Source organism: Perissodus microlepis, chromosome 19 (assembly GCF_051167445.1).
Source record: "Perissodus microlepis isolate ML-2025 ecotype Zambia chromosome 19, ASM5116744v1, whole genome shotgun sequence".
Lineage (NCBI taxonomy): Eukaryota > Metazoa > Chordata > Actinopteri > Cichliformes > Cichlidae > Perissodus > Perissodus microlepis.
In genome coordinates, this window is record NC_140479.1 from 10520219 (window position 1) to 10545631 (window position 25413).

The window sequence follows — 25413 nt, forward strand, 5'->3', positions numbered from 1 at the left end:
TTAAACCGATCAGCTCGTCGAACATCGACGAGTCCACACAGTGGCTGCCACCCACTCATATGTCAATCAAGATTATCCTTCGCTCCTATTGGTAGTTGCTAAGTTGAGATAAGTTTAACTCAGCCCACTTCGTTACGTTTACTTTTTTGTTTTTTTGCAGACTTGCAGACAGTGAAAGCCGTATTTACTGTTAGAGTGGCGCATAAACAAAAGCGAACATGGCGTCAAACGCTTTAGCTGCCCACCATTTATCTATATATCATGTTTGCACACTGGTCCCGTTGATGTGTAGACTCAGTAATATTCGTGCGGGGTCACAGACGAGGTGGCCGAGTGGTTAAGGCGATGGACTGCTAATCCATTGTGCTCTGCACGCGTGGGTTCGAATCCCATCCTCGTCGCAGTGAATGTTTTGTAGGTAAAACCTGAAATGGGTATTATTCCGTGTGACAGTTTAACTCGCATCCTTTTTTAACAACACGTTCCGTCTTAAAGTAAAGAGACATTTTAATTTTTTAAAAGATCAGTCGCCCTTTTTGGCTTTTTTGTTAAACTGCTTTGAAAAATTGGATGAAAACCGCATTACTCTTGTCTTTTAAATTCCTTGTGCAACAGGGGTGTCAAACATCAGGGTTGAGGGTCAGAACTGGCCCACCAAAGGGTCTAATTTGGCCATCTGGATGTCTTAGCAATGTGCTAAAACTATAGTGAAGTCATGTCTCTTTTTTTTTTTAATACATTGCTTTCCTTGTATTGGGTCTGGCAACATTAAAGATGAGTAAAAACATAATAAATTTAATTAATTTATAAATCCTGACAGGTTTTTAGTTACAAAACATGTAATGTGTCTATTTTCATGTGGATGTAATGATATTAAATACTGAAAGTAAACAGTTTAAAAGATGTTAAAATTTATTTTTTCATGCTGTAGTTTTTAACTTCATGTGTTTCATGAAATAGAATTAAAAGTCTCACAATCATCATGAAATACCGCTGGTCACTTATTCGGGCAATTATATTGAAGCATTGCCTGACATACAAATAAAACTGTATGTAGTTCAAACAAATTTGAAGCATTATTGATATTAACTTTAACTTAAATGGTCATAAAGTGTGCAAATATGCAAATACATGTCACATTTGTTCAATTTTGAGAATGCTGGTAGTGGTAACATGTTTAAACTATTATTGTTCCACATTTTGACTTTTTTTGCTCCGGTTTCAGTCAGTCAAATTAAAATCTCTGCCTCAACTATGGTGTATTTGTGAAGTACTCTGTGTTTTTAATGAAAAATTAAACCTTTATTTGCTGTTTAAGCAACAATGCAGCATCATTGTAGGATAATACTGCACATATACAGCTTCATTCCTGCAAAGAAAAAGACAGTCTACACAAACAGTTTATAATCAGTTTTCTTTTTTATTACAAGCAGATAAATATATCACTGTAATGTCAACAGCAGCCTGTTATTTATATAAAAAATAATCTTGGACCACAGCATGTCATTCCAGCTGACTCATAGTCAGAGCAGAAGTGAGTGCGAAGATTAAACTAGAGATTAAAGTAGACATGTCTCGTAAAAATCACACAAAGACTGTAGCTTAAGGTTCACACTCTCCACTTTAAATAGTAAAAATCTAATAACCGTATTAAAGGTACATTTTAAAACCTCATGACTAAAGCTCATCTTAACAGGCCACACAGCAAAAATGTGTCTAAAACAGCAGATCACTTGTGTTTGCTTTCTAACCATTCCCAAACTTCAGCTCTGATAACGGTTAGTGAGAGTCAGATATTTTCTTCTTTACTGTAAAACTTTGCTTCCACCACCTGACAGCTACTCCGACTGACTTCTTTCCAAAAGTGGGATAAAAAAAATGACTTAAGGATCATATTTCAAATTCTGTGGCTTTAACTTAACTCTTGGACTCAACTGCTGTACCTGTAGAGTCCAGCAGGGGGACCACTGACCACAATTTGGATATCGCAGTCCGGCATTTTTGCCTGAAGGTCAAAGGGCACAGTTTTTACACCCATCTGTTGCCATTTAGGTACCACCAGATTTGATAATCAAGAGCAAGCACAGGAAAAAAATCCATCCATCCATCCATCCATCCATCTGCTGCTCCAAGCTAACCAGAGGAGCCCATCCTGTCCCTGCCCTTGTTCTAATCTCACCAGTGTGGCCCAAGGTCTTATCTCATGCTCCTCACTTAGAAGGCACCTACTTGGCACTTTAGTCTAATGGAGAGACCAGACACCTTTTCCACAATCTAATTTTTGGGGCATAGATGAGACCATAGATGATGGTGGGAGTGTAGATCGATCAGTAAATCAACAGCTTTGTTTACATTTGGCATATTTTTCTATTTAAGTATCAGAAAAGTCAGAAATAAAAACCACACCTGATGTTTTTAACTGGGGACAGACCTCCTGCCTCCATGGCTGCCCCGTGACATTACGGTGGCCTTATTAAAGCACAAGATTCAACCACCAGATGATGGCGCTAACAAAACGATAAAAAATAGATGTGTCTATAATTAACACACATTTCATTGAATATTATTTTAATCTTTAGAATTGTATACAAAATTGTTAGATCTTTGTCAGAGTTGCAGTTTTACTGCAAAAACTGTGCATTAAATGCACCGTAGACCTCAGATCAGAACAAGCCGGGGTGTATCTTAGTGTAAAGCAGGAATCTCAAACTCATTTCACATCCTGTGACACATCTTAAGTGTCCAAACCAGCCAAACACCCCTTTCTGTCAGTGTAAAGATGTTAAACTACACAGTGCAGTTTCAACAGTGCAGTTTTAGATAGCAAGTGTTGTAATCTGCAATATTTACAATGGTGTGAGACAATTAATTAAATAGTCATTTGCTGCAGATTCTTAAATCAATAACCGAAAATTAAATTCCATTTAATTTATCTTGTCGATACAGAATAACCTGAATGTTTGTCCTTGCATCTTTGTGACATAAACAGTGAAAAAATGCGATGTCGGACCGCTGACAGTCCTCTTCTTCAGCAGTGTTTTCCGGTAGGTGCCAGCTCTAGGTGCCATTTCTTTAACCCAGCTGACATCATGAACGTTTCATATGCAGCTGGATGAGAGGATCATAATCCACAGGAACAACCCTTTTTGATCAGTTTCAGTAGTCTTATTGGGTACTTTCTGTTCCTGTTGGCGAGCCATGATTGCAGCTTGCAGAATGCTAGAGTACTGTAGTTTTAGCATCCTTCCTCTTGCTTAACTCCAGCTCGCTGTCGGTCACTGTCGGATCTCTCCTGCTTCTGCACTGAGAGCGGGGCGGAGCAATGGTAGTGAGCTCGTGCTGGTCAGCAAAGACAAGCCTCTCGTTCTCATGTCGGATCTTTAATATTTTCATGATGCGCTTGCCGATGAGGTAAATCATTTCGAGGATACACATGAGGATACAAACCGCACTGGAGATGACCATGAACAGCATGAAGATCTTTTTTTCCGTCGGACGGCTGATAAAGCAGTCAACGGTGTTGGGGCACGGGGACAGCTGACACTTTGACAACCTGACAGAAAAGAGTACAGCAGGTTTTAACGAGTTCAGAACAACACTGGTTCATTTTAATAACAGTAAGTTACCAGCATTACCTGGGCAGGTCATATCCATGATATAACCGAAACAGGATATAGAGAAAAGCTGAGTCAAATCCAGCTTTGAAGATCAAACTCAGCAGATACGTCCACCATAGGCCTCCTCTCTTCTTGCCAGGGTTGGCGTAGAGATGCGAGCCCTGGTGCAGCTCGACGTATTTCCTGTCCTTTCCTTCACGGAGTTTCACGTGAGCCATCACCATCAGAGACGGGCAGGTGACAAAGATGAGCTGCAGTGCCCACAGGCGGATGTGGGAGATGGGGAAGATGTGGTCGTAGCAGACATTGGTACAGCCGGGCTGCAAAACAAAGTCGGGGTCGTAACTCGCTTAAGTTGCTCGTCTCACGTCTCAGATGGAGAAGATCAGCAAGAGCAAAGGATTTTTGCATTAAAAAGAAACTTGGAGAAAGGAAAGTGGCTGTATTTTTATTTTAGAGTACAGCTAATGCAGATGTCATATGATGATAAATACAAACAGAGGGACTGTTGTGGTGTCAGAATGAGAAGCTGATGCAGAAGGTTTTAATGCCTCTATATGATGCTAAAAACTGACGATGCTTTGAAACCAGTTTCTGCTTTTAGGGCATAAATATAAAACAAAAACAAAGTTTAAGACAAAAGATACAAAAAGAACCAGGTTAGTGAGACATGAAGTATTTTGCTTTTCTTTACTTTTTGCTTGCTTTTATTTATTTGAGAAGATATCCTATAATTATAATATGCTGTACACAATATGCTTTTAATACAAGGCTTTTAATGTAACACCAGCACTAATTCAGTCTTACAATCTAATTTGGTAAATACATGACAAATAAAGGAAAAGCTCAAATAAACGAGTGGCTGTAGAGGCTTTCACTGAAGTGCACAACTGAATTAACATTCAGTCGAGGTTTAAGGCATGCATTGGAAATGCTGGGTAGGTCCCGTATCGATCGTGAGAGGAGAAGATCCCACTGATTAAATAGAAGACAAATAAATCGCAGCGCACAAAAGCTGCAAAACTGGCTCCTGTTTTAATAGGAACAGTGAGCAAAGGAAGGTTTGCCTTTATGATGTGTGGAAAAGTCATCAATAATCGTTTTGTGGTCACGTTCAGTAGCTGTGATGCTCGTGCATTAGTGTGAACAGTAAGGATAAACAGACCACAAGGTGAAGGTTCATAAACCCGTCCTATTGGTGGCATTTTTCGGCGCACCTGTACTCTGAGAGGGAAGGATCAAATCACTGCATTAGTGGCGTCCGGTGATTCTTGGAACACAAGAGATGGATTAACAGTATGAAAATGATGTCAGTCATATTTATGAAGTTACATTTGTTTTGTTCACGACCGCCGTTCATGTCGACTGAACTTTTTTACAATCACTTCGTTAGTGTCTTCCTGATGTTCGGTTCAACCGTGTTGTCTCGATGTGATATCTGTCTGTTGTTCTGACTTTCATCGCAGTGTTCGACTGTGTCGTGCTGCACATCACACACAGAGCAACACAGTCAAATGACATAAAGACTACATGCAAAACAGAGCGCTCACAACACGAGACCGCAGAGGTAAAGCTGCACTGACAGACCGAAGTCACTGCTGGGCAATTTTTCATCTTTTAGTTCATATGACAAAGTTTCAGCGTTCTTCATTATATAACAATTTCAAATTTAGAATAAAAAGTTCTGTATAGAGAAGACTGAAACATTATATCAGAAAGCTGCACTGAATTTATGTAGATCCCAGCCTGCCAACGTATTGTGTCTAAGAGGGAATTTCGTCTTTTGCAGTTACCTTTCTTAGAAAAAGTTAGATGCATTCACTGAGTCATAGTACTTTAACAGCATTATGAAAGAATTAAAAGTTCAACTTATGGGATAATATAATTAAATAAAATTTTGTATCCTTTAAAAAATATGCAGGATTACAGATTTCCTGCTACCGAGAAGGTCAAATACAAGGTCAGTGTAGAGGTGAAATAGAGGCTTCATTAGATTTATGATGATGCTTAATATATTTTACATTTCATTAAACTTGGATGAAGAGCAGAGAGGCCGTCTGAAAATGAGGAACGTTTCTTCAGTCCATTCAGGTGACGGGGTAATTAACCCTGGATGTGCTCCCGATATGCAAGGGCATGTCAGCGTATGTTTGTGAGTCGTCAGGAGATGAAAGGACAGAAAAAAACAAGTTCGTCCCGAAGACGAAACAGCTAAGAGCGAGCTGAGCGATGCAGTCACAGCTCGATTTGTGTGACCTTAACGTCTCATATGATGGTCAGGTGGGGCCATGACTCACAGACATGTTCTGCCACTTTGAGATGTGTTGGCTACATCGGTTTCAGAAGCACTTTGGCTGAACATCAGGATGCTTTGACAGGTAAGTAACTGTCAGGCACGATGTTTATGTGGGTGGAAAACAACCTTGTATGTGGAAGACTTGGTGAATCAAACCTGAGGAGGAGTGAAGCTGTTCTGGGCTAACATCTTTGTTTTCAGTTAAATTTCTTCACTGAGGCTTTATTACACTTTATTTACACATGTTTCTTTTCCAGCTATTTATTAATGAGTGACTTATGTATATATATATATATATATGTATATATTGTACTATTCTTAGTTAGCGTATTGTCTGTCTTGTTAATGTTGGTTTATGTTGGTTTATAATGGAGCACTGTCACAAAAAATAATTTCCCCCAGGGATCAATAAAGTATTCTGATTCTGATTATAATCCAAAATGACCCAATTCGACCATCCAAAGGCACTGTATGTGTAAGTAAGTAATTTGGTACCTGAATCTTTTTCTTTAATCAGCATCTTATTTATTAGGGAGGACCGCTGGTTGGTGATAGTTTCTGCATCATTAACCAACACAAATTCAACTTTTGAGGACAGCTGACGTTAATTTTCAGCCCATTTTCTTTTCATTTATCTATGCTTTGGACTGTAAAGCATATTCTTTCAAACCAAGACCACAACCACCATCACCACCTCTGAAGTGACTCAGGCAGGTTAACTTTCCAGTTTTAAAAACGTCTCTATATTGAGTGTAAATGTGGAAAATCAGTGGACCAGATTTCCCTGAAGGGCTTATGAACCAGTGCTGTAACATTCTCAACAACTCTTATTTCTCCCTGTCACTGAAAAACATTGGAAGGTGGGGTTAGTGACAGCCTTACCTGTCGGGTGTTACACACAAAGTCTTTGTTTTCGTCACCCCACACCCTCTGAGCTGCCACCACGAACACCAACACCCGGAACACGAACACCATGGACAGCCAAATCCGCCCAAACGCCGTGGAGTACTTATTGACTCCGCTCAGCAGATTCTCCAATCCAGACCAGTTCATCCCTGTCGCTGCTGGACTGGCCTTGGAGATAAATGCTCTGTGAAGAAAAACAAAAATAAAAGTTACCTTCCCTTAGATTTAGCTTTGCATTCCATTCTTATTCTCAAATTTGGACTTGCTATCGTTAAGGATCAGCTCCAATGTGGGTTACATAAATACGTGTCTGGGCTTGCATGAATTCATTCGTATCAGCCAAACAGGAGAGAGTACACATTTAGAAACACTGTAGGTTTGCACAACAGTACAACTGCTGATTCCCTTCAATGCCCAATAAATCATTATTTAGGCTTATTCATCTTATCTGGATCCTCACTAATGAAACTGCATGCTTCAGTAACTGTAACAAAATGTAAACAGTTAAAATAAGATAAAATAAGGGCCATAAAATGAACAGCTGATGAATAAAACAAATCTACCGTTTGTTTGCATTTGTCTACATGTAGAAAAATGTGACCACCACAATTTTATGTTAGTTTAAATTAGCTGTGACAGCTGACATCCTCTGAGATTGAAGCATTAAATCTGGACAAACGTGCCAAAAACCAGCCCCAGAAACAAGTCAGGCCCTGTGGACTTAGTTTAAAAACCCAAATTTAGAGCAGAAACAAGCACACTTAAGGCCAGTTCATTTTTTCCTTTTCATAACAAATCTACAGGAGATTAACTTTTGTTTAACGCACCCATTTACAGTGTATACAAGGCTTAAAGTTATGTATTATTGTGGGCGTGGTTCCCTTGGTTGACAGATGGGTGCCTGCACAAGTGGCTAACGCTCTTTATCTCATAATGGCGTTTGTCATATTGGTGCCTTTTGAAGCTGACAAGTCTGTGCTCCAGTTTTATTGGTTCTAGTATTAGAACAAGTATGTGATTCTGAATGCATGCAGTTGACAGAAGCAGCTTGCTAATGAACCAAGTGTTAAAGCAATATGGTCACATGTCCTTCAGCAATGTTTTTGGGCTGGTTAGAGCATCTAACCACTTGTTTACCTTACAAAATGTAAATGGAGCACTCAAAGTGATTTATATAACATGCCTCATTCACAAAAGCATTTTTTTTTTTTTTTGCTTTCTAGCTAACATTCACACACATTCAAATTCCGATTGATGCATCGGAGAGCGACTTGGGGTTTGTATCTTGCCCAAGGACATTTTGCATGCAGACTGGAGGAGCGAGGGATCAAACCACTAACCATCCAGTAAATCTTTGACCTGCTCTACCTCCTGAAATGCAACCAACACATTTCTTTCTTGCAAAATGGATTATTACATCTTTCTTAAGGACAAAACAAAGCATCACACACAAATGTGCAGGGAAGCTTGTGAAAATCTTGAATTGTATTAGAGTTATTGTGCTAATGCTTTTTTATTATAGACATTTGAGCTTCTCATATTAGAAAAAGACTCACGCTCTTCTCAGTTTGACTCTGTATGATGTCAGTGGCAGTGGATATACCCAATACGATAATCACAGACACACTGCTCTGGCATTAAAACCTTAAAGGCAGATGAAATGGCTTGTTTCAGATAGAGGATAAATTCAGAGGCTGCCTTAAGGCTTGGGATAAGCAGAATAAGACTTATTTTGAGCAATGAATCCTCCAAAGTTACTCTACTACGGTCCAAGAATAGAAATATGAAGCTGTAAATAATTGAAGGTGTTTCTTAAATATGTACACATATAATCTGAGCACAACATGACTGTATGTCTGTGTGATTTTAACACCTAGAGAGTCTTTTATTAACACCGTGCTCTTGGATCCTATGTGCTCACAGGTTATCTGTCAGTATCGACTGTCTGCATGTTTGCTGCTGCTGAATGACATTTATCAGTGAACACCCTAATGACATGCACCCCAGCTTATCTACGAGGTTATGGTTTCTCAACACTGTGCAGTGTGTGCAATCAAAGTGAAGTTTTCTGAACTCTCAGAGTTTCCAAAGCTTGCAAAGACAAAAACATGCTTTTGATGCTTTTTGCTACATTTCTGCTTATATTTTTATGTGCTTCAGGCAAATGTTAAATGCAGAAATATAGGAGAAGAAGCTTAAATGGAAGGTGTGGGTGTATTCTTTCAAAGAGAAAAGGATGAACTTTCAAAGTACTGCAGTCGTTTAGACTGTTGTAGACTCCCCTCTACAACAGTGGAAGAAAGAAGGAAATACAATCCATATGGTTTCTGTAACACGCACAGGCCTCTGTGGTTTCTGGCGCAGTAGAAGGTCAGTCAGTGTTTAGAGAAGAGTTAAATATTTGGAATTTACGAAAGAGCATTGGCTCAGTTTGGAGGAGTTTTCTCTATTAACACTTTAAACTCCCGATTAACTCCTGCTGCAGAGGCTAAATAACATACTGTAGGTTTCAGCAGGGGGGCTTATTGTTCAGAGACTGTGCCTTCAATCAGCATGTGGCTTAGATAGCTGCTTTGACCCTCAGAACGAAAAAAAACTGGAAAAACTGGAAAATAAAGGACACTGGAAAATTGCCAATTATGTACAAATACAAAGATTCAGGGAATTATTATTTAATGCTTCTTTCCCTTTTAAATAACTGTCAATGTTAAATAGTCTCTATAAGGTTCATTTATAGGCTCATTTTATGTTTATGTTGGGGTCAGTATTTTTGAATTGAAGGCAGTATTCCAGGATGAATTTCCTTTTTTTTTTAAGACAAATTAAATATTGTTTTAAAAATAAAGAAACTGTTAAATCTTTGGGGCAAAAAGTATTTTAAGATTCAAACTAAGCAACAAAAAGGCCGATAATACAATGCATGTGTAGATCGTATTGTCATTGGGAGTGTATATTATGGTCGACCTCTGACAAGCACAGACGAGCAAAACGGTGACCCAACTGAGACCATGAACTCAGGTATGGCCATTATTTTGGATGCTCAACACTGCTTACAATCAAACCTTTGACAGGTAAAATGCCACTAAGACACCTTCACTAAAACTTCCAGTTCAGCCACTTTGACACCAACGGTTTACTCCTGGTGGATGGGAGTGGCATGTGTGGGAATGCAGGGAATGCAGATGTTCAGAGCAGCAAAGTGGGCAGAAACAGGAAATGGTGGGAAAAAACAGCACGAAAAGCACAGACAGTTCTTCAGTGGAAATTTTTCACTTGAGCTACTTGTATGTTATTATTTCTGTCGTCTGCACAGTTAGCTGAACGATGACCACAGCATAAGAGAGCAGCCGACATGCAGCTGTTTGTGATGCTGCCCCCTGGTGGCATTAATCAGTTATAACATGTAGGTGACAATCCGCAAAGCTGTCCATAGGCTCTACGTAAGACCAACACACAGCCATTATTACATTATTAGCTAAACCAGCGGTCCCCAACCCCCGGGCCTCGGACCGGTACCGGTCCGTGAGTCGTTTGGTACCGGGCCGTGAGAGTAGAGGCTCAGGTGTGAAATGTATGGTTTTCAGGGGTTTTATCGGTTTTCAGCGTTATTTTGTTATCGTTTTGATCGTTACCTCGGTTTTCCTGGGTCTTTTCACGTGTGTTATGAATAAATCTTCTTTTTTTCGGTACCGGTACTAGTTTTATTTTGTTGTATTTATCCGCGACACCTTAAAGGCCGGTCCGTGAAAATATTGTCGGGCATAAATCGGTCCGTGGCACAAAAAAGGTTGGGGACCGCTGCGCTAAACCATTGCTCTGACTTTTTGAGGGTCCAGTAGGTTTACGACATGTAGAGTAGCCAAATTTCATTCCCAGAGTGAAAACTTTTTAAACTTTTTATAAAATTCTGTTGCTTCTTTTTTCTCCAAAACGATCATTTCACATTTAATTGTAGCTAAAATGACACAATTTATTTAACAATTGTAAAAAAAAAAAAAAAATGTATTTAAAAATTGTATAACCATTTTTGTTATACAAAATCCCTGTTATCAGTATTTTAGCTGTGCGGAAGTGAAGAAAGGTTTGAAAGTACTTTTTGGGACCTGTTGTGCTGTTGGACAGCAGAAGCAGAAAAACATAAATGAGAACAGCTTTGATGGGATTTCAGCTGTATTTAAGTTTATATGAGCACAGAAGAGGACAGAAGCAAACAGCCTGTAATGTTAGCTGCGCTCTGTGCTAAGACTAAACTTAAAGGGATTTCCCAATTTTTGTGGGACAATTATTGTTTAATAAAAGGAATCAGTAGTGGTTTCTACTAATGCCACTGTGGACGTGCTTTGCTCATAGCTTGTACAGTCTAGTTTAACAGTAGTGGACTGAGAAGCAGCTGATCATTGGTGGCGGGCATTCTGACAGTTTGTTAGTGATGCAGGAAAGAACCAAAAGAAATACAAACGAGCCATCCCAGGATCCTCAGCAGCAGTGTTTTGTACCATAGACATATATTTGGTTACAGTCATGTAAGAGACTAAAGGAAAGAGAAAACCTAAAAGACATAAAGGAGGCACTTTAATAGAAGCTTTATGTATCATCGGTGGCTACATGGAAAGTTTTTACTGTTATGTGAACCCCGCTCCACCACGCCTCGGTCTTTTTGATGAACCTAGAGTTGACCACCATTTTTTCCCCTCATATTCTAACACTTAGTCATAACAAAAGGAAATGTTTGTTCCATAGCTGGTTATTATTTTAAATGAGTTTCCCTATTTTTCTAGCATATAAACAACTCGTGTTCACCTTTTGCATTACTTTTAAAAAGAAGAAAAACATACTTTAGCTTGGCCTGGGGGGGAAATGACAGACTCCTGCATACAGTTTCCATGTTTATCGCTCACTCCTGACTTTAGGATACAGTAAAATTATTGAAAACCAAACAGAGAAAGGAACTTACTTGAAAGTGAAACGCCACTTAAACACCCCGTGTGCCGACACCAGCAGGCGAAGACTAAGCACTGAAGGGAAAAGCTACTTTCAGCTTTTCAGCTCCCTTTCTTTCCCCTGCTGCCTGTGTCTACTCATTCTTTCCTCAGAACGCCTGCCAAACCAGATTCAGCAGCTGCGACGTCATGACAGACGCACACATGAACATAGGCTGTGTAGACTCCACTCCCTAGAAAACATGTAACCTAACACGTTATAAATAAGTAAAGCAACAGACACAAATTCTTCATTGAGAAGGAAGACAGAACATCCAGCTATGTGTGTGTGTGTGTGTGTGTGTGTGTGTGTGTGTGTGTGTGTGTGTGTGTGTGTGTGTGTGTGTGTGTGTTTGGGGGTTGAAGAGAGTAACTAAGAGAGAAAATGCCACACCCTGAATGCGGACAGCTTGTGGAAACTAATGCAAATATCCTCAGATGGCAAACAGCTTAGCAGAATCATAGTATATCAAACAGGGTTGGGAGCAGATTGCAGCAGTTTATCTCAACCTGTTTAATGATTGTGACACACAGTAGATTAACAGAAATGAGCGCTGACAGCCTGGATCTTTGATAAACCTTTCAAGTTTGTGTAACCATGTGCGATAGGTGGCTAATCAAAACAGTTTACAGTACAGGAAAAGCCTGCTTTTTGCCCGTCTCATCCTCCGGTGTGATTTTCCATAATAAGTGTTAACTTTCTGTTCGGTCTGTCTGTGAAGGTTCTCAGTCATCCAGGTCATTTTAATCTTAGCTTGGAAAGAAAAGTGTCTGGACTTCTTTAAGTTTCTTGAATTGGTGGAAAGACACTCCTATAGGGCTTAAATATGAGACTCTCCACCAATTACTCTTAGGCTTGACGAAGCTTCTCAGATGAGAGGTGACATGTCTTCAAGAAACTTAAAGAAGTCCAGACACTTTTCTTTCCAAGCTCCTTAAATTTCTGGTGTGACACTGGCATTTGCAATTTCATTCCTATAGCACATTGCATTACATGCAAACTCAGTGTGCTTAATAGAAGACAAAAACATAAAAACAGTTTGCATTTTCTGCCTGCCTCTGTTATCAGATTACAAGCAACAGTGCCGGGAACCCATATTCACTGCAGGTTTTCTCCATGTTGAACAAACCAAACAAAGATTTGGACTAAGGGTAAAATAAATTTTCTCAGAACAGAACAAAAATGTGTTTTTCAGCCCTGAAATTTCCATGTGGATATCCTCTTTATTTAAGACATTGTGAGGGCTGGAAAATGCTGGAAAAGGTACGCTTCTTGAAAAAGGTGCCAAATTTTAGTGCAACCCTGTGTAGGTACTGTATTTTGGAAAAATAGTATATTGTATTACTTATGCTGAGATTACCAGAGTGAAATCGATTCTGAGGGGCTCGAGTCAAAACCTTTTTCCAATTTGACTGATTTTAAATGAAATAGCCTGCATACAAAACAAATAGCAGGACGTTTAGATTTGGAAACAGAGGAAGTTAAAATATATGTTTTTCTCTAAAAAGTTATTTTAAAAGTAAAAAAAAAAAAAACCTGTGTGCATGATCACATGTTTATTTATGGTTTTGTCTGAATACTGGTTTTCTGCAGGCCAGTTGATAGGTGGAAGGCTTCATGATAGCATAGGTGGCATAAAATCATATCAATTTGATGTTGTTGTTGTGAAATTAAAATAATGTGATGTTTCGATGCAAAGGGGGGGTGAGGTGGCACCAATGCTTCACAGCAAGGAGGTCCCAGGTTTGAATACAGTCTGGGGTTTTTCAACTTGCAGTCCAGCTTCCTCCCATAGTCCAAAGGCCTGCTTGGGGTTAAGTTATTGGGCTATTCTGAACTGGCCATAGATGTGAATGCTTGTTTGTTTCTATGTGTTAGCCCAGTGTCAGATTGGTGATCTGTCCACGGTGTACCCTGCCTTTTGCCCCATGTCAGCTGGATGGATGGACGCTTTTGTAAGGTGTTACAGGTGCAGACATGCTAAGGCTGGGTAATTTTAGCCTATTGTCAGTGATTGTTATGCAACAATGATTTCATAATACAGATAAGAACCCCCAGAGACCTGAGACCTGCCAAATTTACCTGTTTGGCAAGTTTAGCTGCTCAACTCTGGATCATGTAGGAAGAATTCACAGTAAGATCATGGTAACACTCATGTATTATAATTAACTGTATTCCAGTTAAATCCAGAAGTGAATTTAAGTCCATACATACACAGTCTTAAACACTTAAGCCCTATCATTTGTCAAAGATCACATAGTACAAAATTATCTTAATAGAGCATTTTGTTCTGAGACTACTGGCTTACTTTCTAAAAGGCAGAGCCTTCAGACTTTCCTTTTTGATAAAGCTTATAATTAGGGCTGATCAGGTGAGTCTGAACCAACCCTGGGGCTGCGGGATCGGCTTCCAATGATGCACTGAGCCTTTCTCTTCCTCTCTTTTCCTGATGTACTTATATGCTACTACTGCATGCCATCACTCTGTCGGTTGAGTGCCATTAACTTTTTCCTTCTTTCTTTCTCCTGACCACCCAGTCAGTTGACGCAGATGGCTGCGCCTCCCTGAGCATGGTTCTACTGAAGGTCATTTCTTCTTAGAAAGGTCTTCCTTCCCAGCATCGCCAAATGGGGACGTTTGATTGCTCTATGATCTGGTTTTTAGCCTTACAATATAAAGTACCAATTTACCTGAACTAAGTTAAAATTTGTTATGTATTGTTTTGTATAAGACACAATGTTGAGGTAGAAAGGTGTCAGTTGTGATGAAACACAGTGGAATGTGAACAGAAAAGTATGGATGGATGGAGGGAGAAGCATGCATGCATACAGTATCACTAACAGAAGAAAAGCAGGATTTGCTTCTGAACAAAAATCCACTTTTTACCTTCAGTTTTCTTGGCAAATGTGAGTCTGTTATCCAACCATAGTCCAAAGGATTTACAAAAAAATCATCTGTTTCAGTTTTATAATCCCACTGTTAAGTCACCTGACTGTTGGGGCTAGATGCCCCGCAGATATGGAGAATGGTGACTTATGACAACTTTTCAGCATCTATTGGAGACCATAGACATACCCTAAGGAGTTAAAAATCTCTAGAAAGGGACATATGATGATGATGATGACGATGGTGAAGTACTTGCTCAGAGTGGTCATCTGATTGTTGAAATTCTATAGATTATAGAATAATCTATAGATTCGTCGTTTACTAAAATAATTGCTAGCTACATCCCTAGTCTTTCCCCTACAATATAAAGAGGTGACTGTTGATGGCCTATGTGACAAAATACACCAAAAAAACAAAACACCAAAACAACAAACATTCACTTATCCTTTGGCTTTTAAAAGTTGACATACCTCAGCTGTTCAGGTTCAGGTTACTTTTTTGTATCAGTGGGTAGATTTAGTCTGTAATACATGATCATCCCTTCAACTTAAATTAAATATGCAAAAAGAGCAAGTCGTCAAATAAAATCAAGCCAGTTAGCCATTATAATGGTCTCTATAATGGTCTCTGTATTATTGTAGCGTCTTCCCCCACATTCCCAAGCACACCCACTAAAAACAGACCTGCAATAGACACGTATTTATTATCAGTGAATAATAAGTCTGACCATATTGAGCCCACACACACTGATAACAACACAGCAGTAGAAATGATGACGCTGGCACAGTTTAACGTGGAGCTGGAGTCTGTTTACACACCGCGAAGAGCAAAGAGGCGGAGCTGTTACTGAGACAGTGAGCTCAGGTAGAGTGAAAAAAACAGCAGCTGTTCCTGTGATCACCATTAAAACCTTTACTGGGAAAAAGCTAGTGGAGTCCTTTGTCAAAGCACCTGATCAACAAACTGACACGACCAAAAGCAAACTCTGTAGCTGCTCCATCCACCGCTGCTCCGTTTGTTTTACACAGTCAAAATCTGCAGTAAGAGTCCAGAAGTTGTATTAAAATATGCAGATGAAATGTTATTCATACAGCGTGCTGAATGCTGACAGTAGCCGTCCTGTTTTATATGGAAGCGATACCTGCAGCAAACAGGGGTGAGTATAAAGGGGGGCATGGGATGTATTATTATTAATTTCAAGGCTTTTGTAAGATTTTTAACACTGTAAGTGAAATAATATCAAATATTGTGTTAATTAAAATCCATTAATATTTAAAAATATAGAAATAAGTTTTTTCCCACAAGCCAATAAAAATATAAATGGGCTATTAAACTCTGGTCCACTGACCTGATGGTTGTTAGGTTGGACACTGAATTATTATTAATATCTACACTAACATAGCATCTGTATTCAGCAGCATTTGCTTCCTATTAAAGCCAGAAAGCCTTCCAAGAAGACAGAGTAAAGGTGCATTTCTATGCCTTAGTTTAGTTTGCATATATATCTTATTTTATTTGTGACTTTTGACTGTACTTGAGATTATTTATACATTTTAGAATTTAAGAAAATGTTTTCTTTTTAAAAAAAATATCTAATTTATTATGACATGTACATACAATCAAAGGGGTTTAGTTGTTTTTTGTGTTTTTTTGACAGATGTTATATGTAGTTAAACGTGAAAACATTGCAATTTCTAAAATGGAAAACAACGAGCAGTTCATTTTGAAAGACCTGTGTTTTTTCTCCTTTGAATGTTTATGATTGCTCATTAATAAGACAAAAATATTTCTTATTGGATTACTCAGTGAATTGATGGAATAATCTATAGATTCATCGTTTACTAAAATAATTGCTAGCTACATCCCTAGTCTTTCCCCTACAATATAAAGCGACTTGAGGTGACTGTTGATGGCCTATGTGACAAAATACACCAAAACAACAAACATTCACTTATCCTTTGGCTTTTAAAAGTTGACATACCTCAGCTGTTCAGGTTCAGGTTACTTTTTTGTATCAGTGGGTAGATTTACTCTGTAATACATGATCATCCCTTTGTGGATGATAAGCATAAGAAAACATACTGAAGAAATAAATATTAAACAATCTACATTTGGTTATGTGGGATATTAAAGCTACAATTTGTTCATCTGAGCCATGAGCTAACTCCTATATATTTGTACTGTGTTGCTCCGCACAGGAGGAAACTTAAATTAAATATGCAAAAAGAGCAAGTCGTCAAATAAAATCAAACCAGTTAGCCATTATAATGGTCTGTAATGTAATTGAGTTTGTGTTTCTTATGGATAAATATCCAAATCATAACATCAAGGTAAAGGAGGACGAGAAAATGGAAACTTGTTTCTAACAATTAAATAAATTAATAAAAAAATTGCAGAGAGAGGGAAGTTGAAATTTTGAGTTCTTTCAAATTTTTTGACTTACTGACTATTTCTAAATTTCAAGATACATCAGATACATCACATTTTTTCCTAATTCACAAGGTGATCAAATTGGAAATGAGAACATTTCTTCAAACACAGCAGGTGCTGTTCAGTTTTGAGTGAGTGATTATCATTAAATTAAGCAAAACTCATATAAAACAACATAGTGTCATTGAGCTTGCGAATAATGGTCTTTCTTTTCATTTTTTTAAACAGGCCAACTTAAACCGGAACATGGGTCTTCAGCAGTTTTATTTTGGAAAGATGGTGACCGGTAGTCATCATGTCCTACGTTGCTAACTTGACGTTTTTTTTCAACATGTCTCCCTCGCAGACGCTCGTCCATTATTAGAAGCTTCTGGATATTTTGTGAAACTGCTTTGTTTTGTAAGTGCTTTTGTTCACGCGGTGCGTTTCAAATCTACGCTATAGCCGTCGCTATTGTCCGGCTAATGTTTCGTGTGTTAGCAAGGTCACTGTACTCGCTGTTATTGAAAGCCGGTGAGCGTTTTAGCCTGGAAGTGTTAGCCTGCTTTTTATTCTGCTTGTTGACCTGGTTTCTAACTGACCTGTCTTGCGGAGCATTTAATGACAGAAGGTGCTGTTGTTTAGTCCAGTAAGACAGTTTGTAAATAATATGCTGACATTTTCTCTTAATCTGCGTGTGTCATAATCGCTCTATATGTGCCTTAAAAAAACAACAAAGCCAGCTGGCTTCTCGGTAATTTAACTGTAACAGCCGAGTAGATTAATTTTAAACATGGATGCTCTCGTACAGGTATTTAAGTGATTAGCCTAGTTAAGTGTCATGCTTCCTGGTTTATTTTTCGTTTTTTTAAAGTCATATTGCGTTTGGTTATTGGAATATCAACATATAAGCTAAAACGCAGCAGCTGAAGTCATCGATAAATATCGACGTGTTTTCTTCTTATTCGCTGCAGGTTAGCACTAAGCTAACGGGCCGTTAGTCAGCCAGGACCCAGAAAAACAGCAGCAGCATCATCATCAATGGTGTGTCTACATCCCGGAGCCGTCACATTTTCCTGTGTCCGCTCAATGAACCATCTCCTCAGCTCTCATCACGGTGAGTATATCACCACGCTGCAGTTCGTGTTGGACTCGGGTGACCATATTTCCAGATAAATTACATCTGGGATAAGTTTAGGGCCGTCTAGAAACATTATGTGGGCAGCTTGGAGAAGGTAAGGACGGGAGATTAGCGCATCCAGCTGGTAACCTGTTTGTCTCTGTTCATGTGCTGGTATCTCTGACGTGATTGTCAGAATGATCTCTGACAGAGGTAAACAGAATAAATAACTTGGTTAGGCTAATATTAGATACACGTCTGTGTTTTAGGTTTGCAGCTTTACAGGCTGAATCATTTGTTCTCTGTAAGAGTAACACAGATGTACCATGAGATTTTGGGTCAGGTACGAAGGTCAGACCAAGACAGCTACACCACTGAGTATTTCATATGTCAAGTGTGCAATGCAATTTAGGACAGCTCTCAAGGAGATGTGGTTTTGGTTTGCAAAGTTACACAAACCAAGAACTCTACCCCAGATTATTTGTCATCCCAAACTATTATCCAGATATCAGCTATCATGCACAGGTAGCTTTATTAGCTTTATTAGGTAGTCAATAAGCTTTATTCATGTCATTAAGCTTGTTATGACTATGTTAAGACTATATCTCTGACTATAATCCTTCAGTATTCACAGTGGCAGTTCACCTATCAGTCTGCTTGATCATATAAAGGATAAATATCCTGTATTTTCTTTTCCAGCCTTCTAAATAGAAAAGAAAGCTACATTTCTTTTCTGTACTTTTATGAGGTTGAAGGAAAACTCCCAAAAGTGCCTTAGTTCTAGACTTTTCTCTACAGGAGCACAACTAAATTCTCTAAGGTTTTCACACAAATGAATTTATATATTTTACTATATTTGGTAGTTAAATACTCAGATATACTGGAATAGATTTTGCAAAAAGTTCAAAACATAACCAAGCTGAATAGGAGATGCTACGTGAACTCAGTGGACTTGGGGTTTATCCATCTGCTTGTAAAACACAGCACGAATATCTTGATGCACTAAGGAAATGCCAAACTGTAAAAACACTCAAGACCGAGATCGCAGATTTCACTCGAGTGTTTGCATGGTTGTGTGTTCTCTCTTTGTTCTTTTTCAGTTGCTCCTCTGTCTCGTATCTTTGCTGGGTTTTAGTAGGGATGAGTCTATGTATCACTTTATTCTTTTATGAGCCACGTGCTTTTTGTGTTCACTTTTATAAACCATTAAATGATTACAGGAGGACAAAGGGTGAAAATGTTGTGCACTCTGGTCTCATGACTTCATCTCTTCTTCATGTCTCGCTCTCAGGCTGCACATGTATGGCGTTGGCGAGGCTTGGAGGGGAGTTTTGCCAAGCCCAGCACCTGCTGCTTATTGTGGACAAGTGAAAAGGAGACGTCAGCTAGGCACACTCACTGCCATTCACGCACACAGGTGAGTGATAAAGGCAGGCGGTGCCTTCATTTGAAACTTTGAGGATAAAGTCTAGTCCTTGATGTGTTATCTCTACAGCATCAAAAGCTTTACTTCTACAGCCTGGCACCCATGGCTCCATTTTTGTACTTTTGTTAATCGTACCATATTAAAGCTTAAAGTCTTCACTTCAGTCTTAGAGTCCACTGTGGTGAAGATCGTCATGCAAATTCTTTATACAAATGACTACTAACCATGATTTAAGGAATGCTATTTTTTTCAAACCAGTAAGTTTCTCCTGAAGGTGAAAGGGAATCGGCTGCATGCACAGCATGAATTCATACGCAATCCCTTCCTGAACTTGATGTCCCAATTTTTTTTAAAAAGCTGTTATGCAGCCAGAGCATGAAAAATAACTTGGCTCAATGTCAATAAAATACATAATTATCACACAGTAAAACAGTTCAGAAAGGTAAAAAAATGTCACTCAAAAAGGGGCTCAGTTTAACAGGATACAATGAATAACCTGTTTATGTTACAATAAGGAGCTTAACTATAAATGATGAGGTGGTAAAGATTTTCTGTATCCGTCTGTGTGGCAGTGGAGCTGAAACGACTCTTTAAGTGTTCAGCTGCTTGTCCAGTAAAATGTGAACAGGACAGTCAAGCTAACTATCCACATCCATTTACCACAGCCACAGTCCCATCAGCTGATGTAGGAATCCAATCAGTGTGTTGTTTCAGACTGATTCAGATAACAGTCGCAAATTCCTTCAGTGAGCGATACGGACGCGTTCCATCAGCTGGCAGTTCAGTATTTGCAGTAACATGTCTGGGATTGCACTGCAGAGATTAACATCTCTGTTTGTTTCAAAATGGGGCGATCGTGGCTCAAGAGTTGGGAGTTCGCCTTGTAATCGGAAGGTTGCTGGTTCGAGCCCTGGCTTGGACAGTCTCGGTCGTTGTGCCCTTGGGCGAGACACTTCACCCGTTGGTGGTAGTCAGAGGGCCCGGTGGCGCCAGTGTCCGGCAGCCTCGCCTCTGTCAGTGCGCCCCAGGGTGGCTGTGGCTACAATGTAGCTTGCCATCACCAGTGTGTGAATGTGTGTGTGAATGGGTGGATGACTGGTTGTGTAAAGCGCTTTGGGGTCCTTAGGGACTAGTAAAGCGCTATACAAATACAGGCCATTTACCATTTACCATCTCTCAAAAGTCCTGAAATCACAGAAAATTCACTAGTAGACACATAAAAACTTGAATTTATAGAGACTTTAAAAACCATTTCATCACAGTTTGTTTTAAAGTGACCTAAAATGGCCGACCCTTCCTGTCCTCATAGGTCCCTACTGCCATCCCGTTCAACCCTTATGAAGAAGAGCCAACCTGCAGTCTGTGAGCTGTCTCGGAGAGAGGGGCAAGCATTGGTTTCAGCCTGGGAGTTTCCTCTCTGCTCTTCTTCTTTCCAGCTTTTCCTCTCCTCTTCTTCTTCTTCTGCTGTGATTTGTACAAGTCTTCTCTGAATGGGCTAATAGAGTTGAAAGAAAAGGAGGAGAGATCTGATCTTTTTCAGTCTTGATTCAATCCGCCAGAGTTTAACTCTTGCCAAGCCAATTTTACTTTTACTTTATTGCCAAGGCAATTTACTTTTCTATTTCTTGACCAAAATTTTGTATTTTCGTGAGATTGATTTAGTAACATTCACTAAAAAACACAATTGTTTTTCTTTAAGTGGGAAGATTTTGTTTGTTTGTTTGCATTTTGTTTTTTAACAGTCAGAAGGGTTTTTCCTCAGACTCTGTTACTCCACTCTTTGAAGCACAGTACTTTCCAGACTTTTATTCTTTATTAATAAGCTTCTCTGGGTATAAAAATGAACCGGCCAGCTCCAGTGGAGATCTCCTATGACTGTCTGAGATTCCTCATCACGCACAATCCCACCAATGCACAACTCGGAAGGTTTATAGAGGTAACACGTGTTTAAGATCTCTGCACGTTTTCTCCTTTGGAAGACACAGAAGCAGGGTGTTGTGTTAAAATGTGTGATTTGATGTGTAGGATCTGAAAGCATTCGGAGTAAACACCTTAGTGCGAGTGTGCGCTGCCACGTATGACAAGACACCGGTGGAACAAGAAGGCATCCAGGTTCTGGTAGGTGATGCGTAGCAAACAGTACTTAGGCGGCTGTAAATAATGACAAGGGCAATTTGTGAAGAGAGAGTCACACGTTGAGTTTAATGCAGCTGCTGTCATTAAAGGATTATGCCAGCTTCCAGTACCAAAGTCTAAAAACACACAGAACCTAAATCAAACAATAGAGTGGGCTGAACAGTGAACGTCACCCACAAAGGGAGGAGCAAGAACATGATCTGCAGGGTAGTTAAAGGATTAATGAGCTGAAAGAAGAAAATTAAACTTCAGGTGACTGAGTTATGCATTTCACTGTCCTGCTGTGATATTTTCCGTGCATCCATGAATCTGTTCTCCCTCTTATCTGGTTCAGGTCACGGTTGAGTTGGAGTCTATCCCAGCAGATTATGAGTTTTTCAGTCTATTTTTCTACAGCTTTTCATGGTTTTTTACATGTACTGGTGTGAAGAGAGTTATGGAAAGGTGTGGGTTTATATATATTTTTTTAATATTATAGACTTTGATTTTATTATAATGTCCCACTTCTCATCACTACATCCTGATGTTTTCTGGAGAAATGTGGCTAGACCAGTATTGAAAGATATCCTAAAGAACCTGTTCTTTGACACCTAAGCAGCCAGAGCAGACGTACAAACTGCAGATTGTGCAAAGATGGATGTAGCCATGCTCAACAGCTTTAAAAAAATATTAGAGTTTCCTAAATTGGTATAATGTTCTGTTCAGTATGATGTAAAATGTGTGACCGAGGGCATAAACTCATCAGGAAGGTTTTTATTGAGGTGTCAGTGAGATCACAGTCTGAAGTCTTTTTTTTTTTTTTTTTTTTTTTAATTCTCCAACATGTACTGCCCCCTTCTGGCCATACAACAAAGAATACAAGTGTTAGGCTCGTCTACCTTGGCTTCACTTTTCAGACCCTGTTTATGTTAGTTTACTTTAATCTTACATCACAGCGTTTACAGCTTTAGCTGGTTTGCAAAGCTCATTCCTAGTTGGGTCTTTAAAGCACAAGGAAATCAATATGTTATAAGACATACCTGATGATTTCAGGTATATTTGTACAATGTTTGCAGTTCAGTTAGCCAAATGCTTAAAGTCTTGTGCTGAACACAGTTTCAGAATGTTTTTAAAAAACATAACTAATAGCATAACATTTTGGAATATCTGTAATAAATAATGATAAACAATTTAAATAGAATATTTACACACAAATTATTTTTTAAAGAGAAAAATCATTTGTGTGTAAATTAATCCAATACAAAAAAAACCCACTTGGTCATTTTAGTCGCTAAAGCAGCTTGGTTTTCAGCAAAGTACTGAATTCACTGTATTCACACAGCACATTATCCTCACATACACTATAGAACTATAATTATAGAAACGTCTCGTGCATTAAGCATGGGCACTAAAATAATTGAGAGGTATTTTAAAAACCTATGAACGCTGACTGGTCTGCAGTAAAACTGAGCTCAAGTTAATGCTTTACTCTTTTTCAGGATTGGCCATTTGATGATGGATCCGCCCCCCCAGACCAAGTGGTGGATGATTGGCTGAGCCTTCTGCAGACAAAGTTTCGAGAGGAGCCTGGCTCCTGTGTGGCTGTGCACTGTGTAGCTGGATTGGGACGGTCAGTATGAAGCTGACACGAGATTTATTCTGATGTTTAGTACACAATAATTATATACACAGCACAATGTGTTGTGCGTGTTTTCAGCTGCGTTTACTCTTCAGGTTTTGTTTGGTTAGTGTGTGTCTGCTTGATCTTTCCTACTTCTAAGCCTTATTTAACAGACAGCAGCCACTGTGCTCACACTTCACTCTTAAAAGTTACTGAGTTGAATTCTCTTGGAGGCAAACGATTAAACTAGGAAAATATCACCCTCAACAAATACAACTGAGTCACCTGTTATATTCTACCACCAGTCACATACAGGGGTTAAAGTTTAACTAAGGCTTCCTCTTGTTTGTCCTCAGAGCGCCCGTGTTGGTGGCTCTGGCTCTAATTGAATGTGGGATGGAATACGAGGATGCGGTGCACCTAATAAGACAGTAAGCTTTGATTCTGCTGCTCCTCCTTTTCTTGCATTGTATTTCGGAAACTGAGCCTAATGTCTCCTCCATTTTGCCAGGAAGCGCCGTGGAGCTTTAAATGCCAAGCAGCTGCATTACCTGGAGAACTACAAGCCTAAACTGTGTCTGCGCTCCAAAGATGCCAACGGGCAAAGCTGCTGTGTACAGTAGGACTCTTTGCAAAAAGAAAGTGGAGGTTTTAAAGTTTTTATTTCCGTTTCTTTGGTTTCAAACCTCCCCTGAACATGTAGCAAAAACCCACAAATACTTAAACAGAGATTTAAAAGCTTGTTTGTCTGTAATGTAAAAATAAAAAACCCCAATAAGATGTGATGAATAATGCAGCTGGCAGTGTGTTTGACAGTGTTCTATAGTCTGCAGCTTGATATTTGCTCTAAGCTAAATGCTGAATAAATAGAGGCTTGTTGGTTTATTGCACATCAATCCACACAGTGACTGAGAGTGATTTATTTATGAGTCTGTGCTCACTGATCAAATCAATGTCCTGCAACCAGAATGCCAGAAGAATTCAGTTTGAAAACACACAATATTTAAGATGAAAACATATGATGACATGTGTTCTCAGTGTGATGCAAATGTTAGATTATCTACTTTCCTTTTATGTCCCAAATCAGTCATAAGCTTCTGTAGAACAAACTTGTGTTGGCTATAAATATTTGGCGCTGACCTCCATGGAAGTGGACTAACATGTGGATGAACAGTTGTTGAATGTATTAACAAAGGAACATGTAAAGGCTTTGGTAGATTATCCTAGTAACTGACAAGCATTAAGAACATAATTAAAATCGTCCAGATATTCACATTTCTTCCACTGCATCATACACGTTTGTGGGCCAGTAAACAGTATGGGGTATTAATCTGTCCGCTAACACTAAAGCGTGGATAATCTGCTCGATGAAAATCTGTGATCCACTCTCGGGTCCATTCAGACGCATTAATGTTCACTATTAGACGTTAGGGAATAAGTTAGCAACACAATCATTCAGATGATTTTAGAGCCAAAGTTCTTCTCATCTCTCTGATCAATAGGATAATCTCTCAAATACTTTGTGTTCCTGTTGCAACAACCATGTAACGACACTGTGGAGCCACAATTGCTGCCACTGCAACATTACTGGCCATAGTTCTCATCAATCTCTGGCTCCACTTAGCTCTTCGGTCAGTGTTTGTAAGATGTATCTGGTCTTTGTGCCATTACTTTCTTATAGATTTGATTTTATTTGTTCCTTCCTGTACCCTGTATCTGTTTGTATCTGTTATTTATTGTTTCTTTGTGAGATGTTTGTCTGATGGATGGGGGGAAAAAATCTTAGTCTTGGAAAATTAAAGTGTTTAGTAATCTTAACTGTTGGTTTTTGTATGTTTTGATGCAAAATGAGGCAATTTTGGCAGTCCCAGTGTTATTGTGACTTAAGAAAATACATTTTTTAAATTGTCTTTGGTATCAATTGATAAATTTGACAAATATTTAGAGTGATAGCCACATAAAGGAAACTGTAATCAGACCAAATTATCCGGGGGGATGCTGTGGTCCTGATCATTTCAGCCACACATATTTTTTGTT

General features: G+C 39.1%; 2 protein-coding genes and 1 non-coding gene across 4 annotated transcripts; 2 read left to right on the plus strand and 1 right to left on the minus strand.

Annotated features, from left to right (window-relative positions):
- The first annotated feature begins 319 nt into the window (after window positions 1-319).
- On the plus strand, window positions 320-401 carry trnas-gcu (transfer RNA serine (anticodon GCU)). The gene has a single exon. It is a non-coding gene; the product is annotated as a tRNA-Ser (tRNA).
- Window positions 402-584: 183 nt separating this feature from the next.
- LOC146365517 (gap junction beta-4 protein-like) lies at window positions 585-12035 on the minus strand. Its single transcript, XM_084914914.1, has 4 exons — window positions 11774-12035; window positions 6796-7003; window positions 3636-3937; window positions 585-3553 (listed from the first exon to the last, which is right to left on the minus strand). The coding sequence occupies exons 2-4, from the start codon at window positions 6964-6966 to the stop codon at window positions 3220-3222; spliced, it is 807 nt and encodes a 268-aa protein (XP_084771040.1). The 5' UTR covers window positions 6967-7003; window positions 11774-12035; the 3' UTR covers window positions 585-3219.
- Window positions 12036-17396: 5361 nt separating this feature from the next.
- On the plus strand, window positions 17397-25194 carry LOC146365518 (protein tyrosine phosphatase type IVA 2-like). 2 transcript variants are annotated; one of them, XM_084915147.1, is made up of 8 exons: window positions 17397-17514; window positions 18069-18211; window positions 19506-19631; window positions 20950-21576; window positions 21666-21758; window positions 23255-23385; window positions 23733-23807; window positions 23888-25194. In XM_084915147.1, exons 4-8 carry the CDS (start codon window positions 21481-21483, stop codon window positions 23997-23999), a joined length of 507 nt encoding a protein of 168 aa, XP_084771273.1. In that variant the 5' UTR covers window positions 17397-17514; window positions 18069-18211; window positions 19506-19631; window positions 20950-21480; the 3' UTR covers window positions 24000-25194. The 2 variants fall into 2 exon arrangements, with proteins under 2 accessions (XP_084771273.1, XP_084771274.1); XM_084915148.1 differs by lacking the exon at window positions 17397-17514 and adding an exon at window positions 17637-17725.
- Window positions 25195-25413: the final 219 nt, after the last annotated feature.

What these genes read in the sequence shown, in the direction of transcription:
- LOC146365517 (XM_084914914.1), bottom strand. Translation starts at nt 6,966, where the DNA reads ATGAACTGGTCTGGATTGGAGAATCTGCTGAGCGGAGTCAATAAGTAC. An exon ending in TTGTGTGTAACACCCGACAG is followed by an intron (nt 3,938 to 6,795) that starts GTAAGGCTGTCA and finishes TTTGTTTTGCAG; the next exon opens with CCCGGCTGTACCAATGTCTG. An exon ending in CATGGATATGACCTGCCCAG is followed by an intron (nt 3,554 to 3,635) that starts GTAATGCTGGTA and finishes CTTTTCTGTCAG; the next exon opens with GTTGTCAAAGTGTCAGCTGT.
- LOC146365518 (XM_084915147.1), top strand. Translation starts at nt 21,481, where the DNA reads ATGAACCGGCCAGCTCCAGTGGAGATCTCCTATGACTGTCTGAGATTC. An exon ending in TGTGTAGCTGGATTGGGACG is followed by an intron (nt 23,386 to 23,732) that starts GTCAGTATGAAG and finishes GTTTGTCCTCAG; the next exon opens with AGCGCCCGTGTTGGTGGCTC. An exon ending in GCGGTGCACCTAATAAGACA is followed by an intron (nt 23,808 to 23,887) that starts GTAAGCTTTGAT and finishes CCATTTTGCCAG; the next exon opens with GAAGCGCCGTGGAGCTTTAA.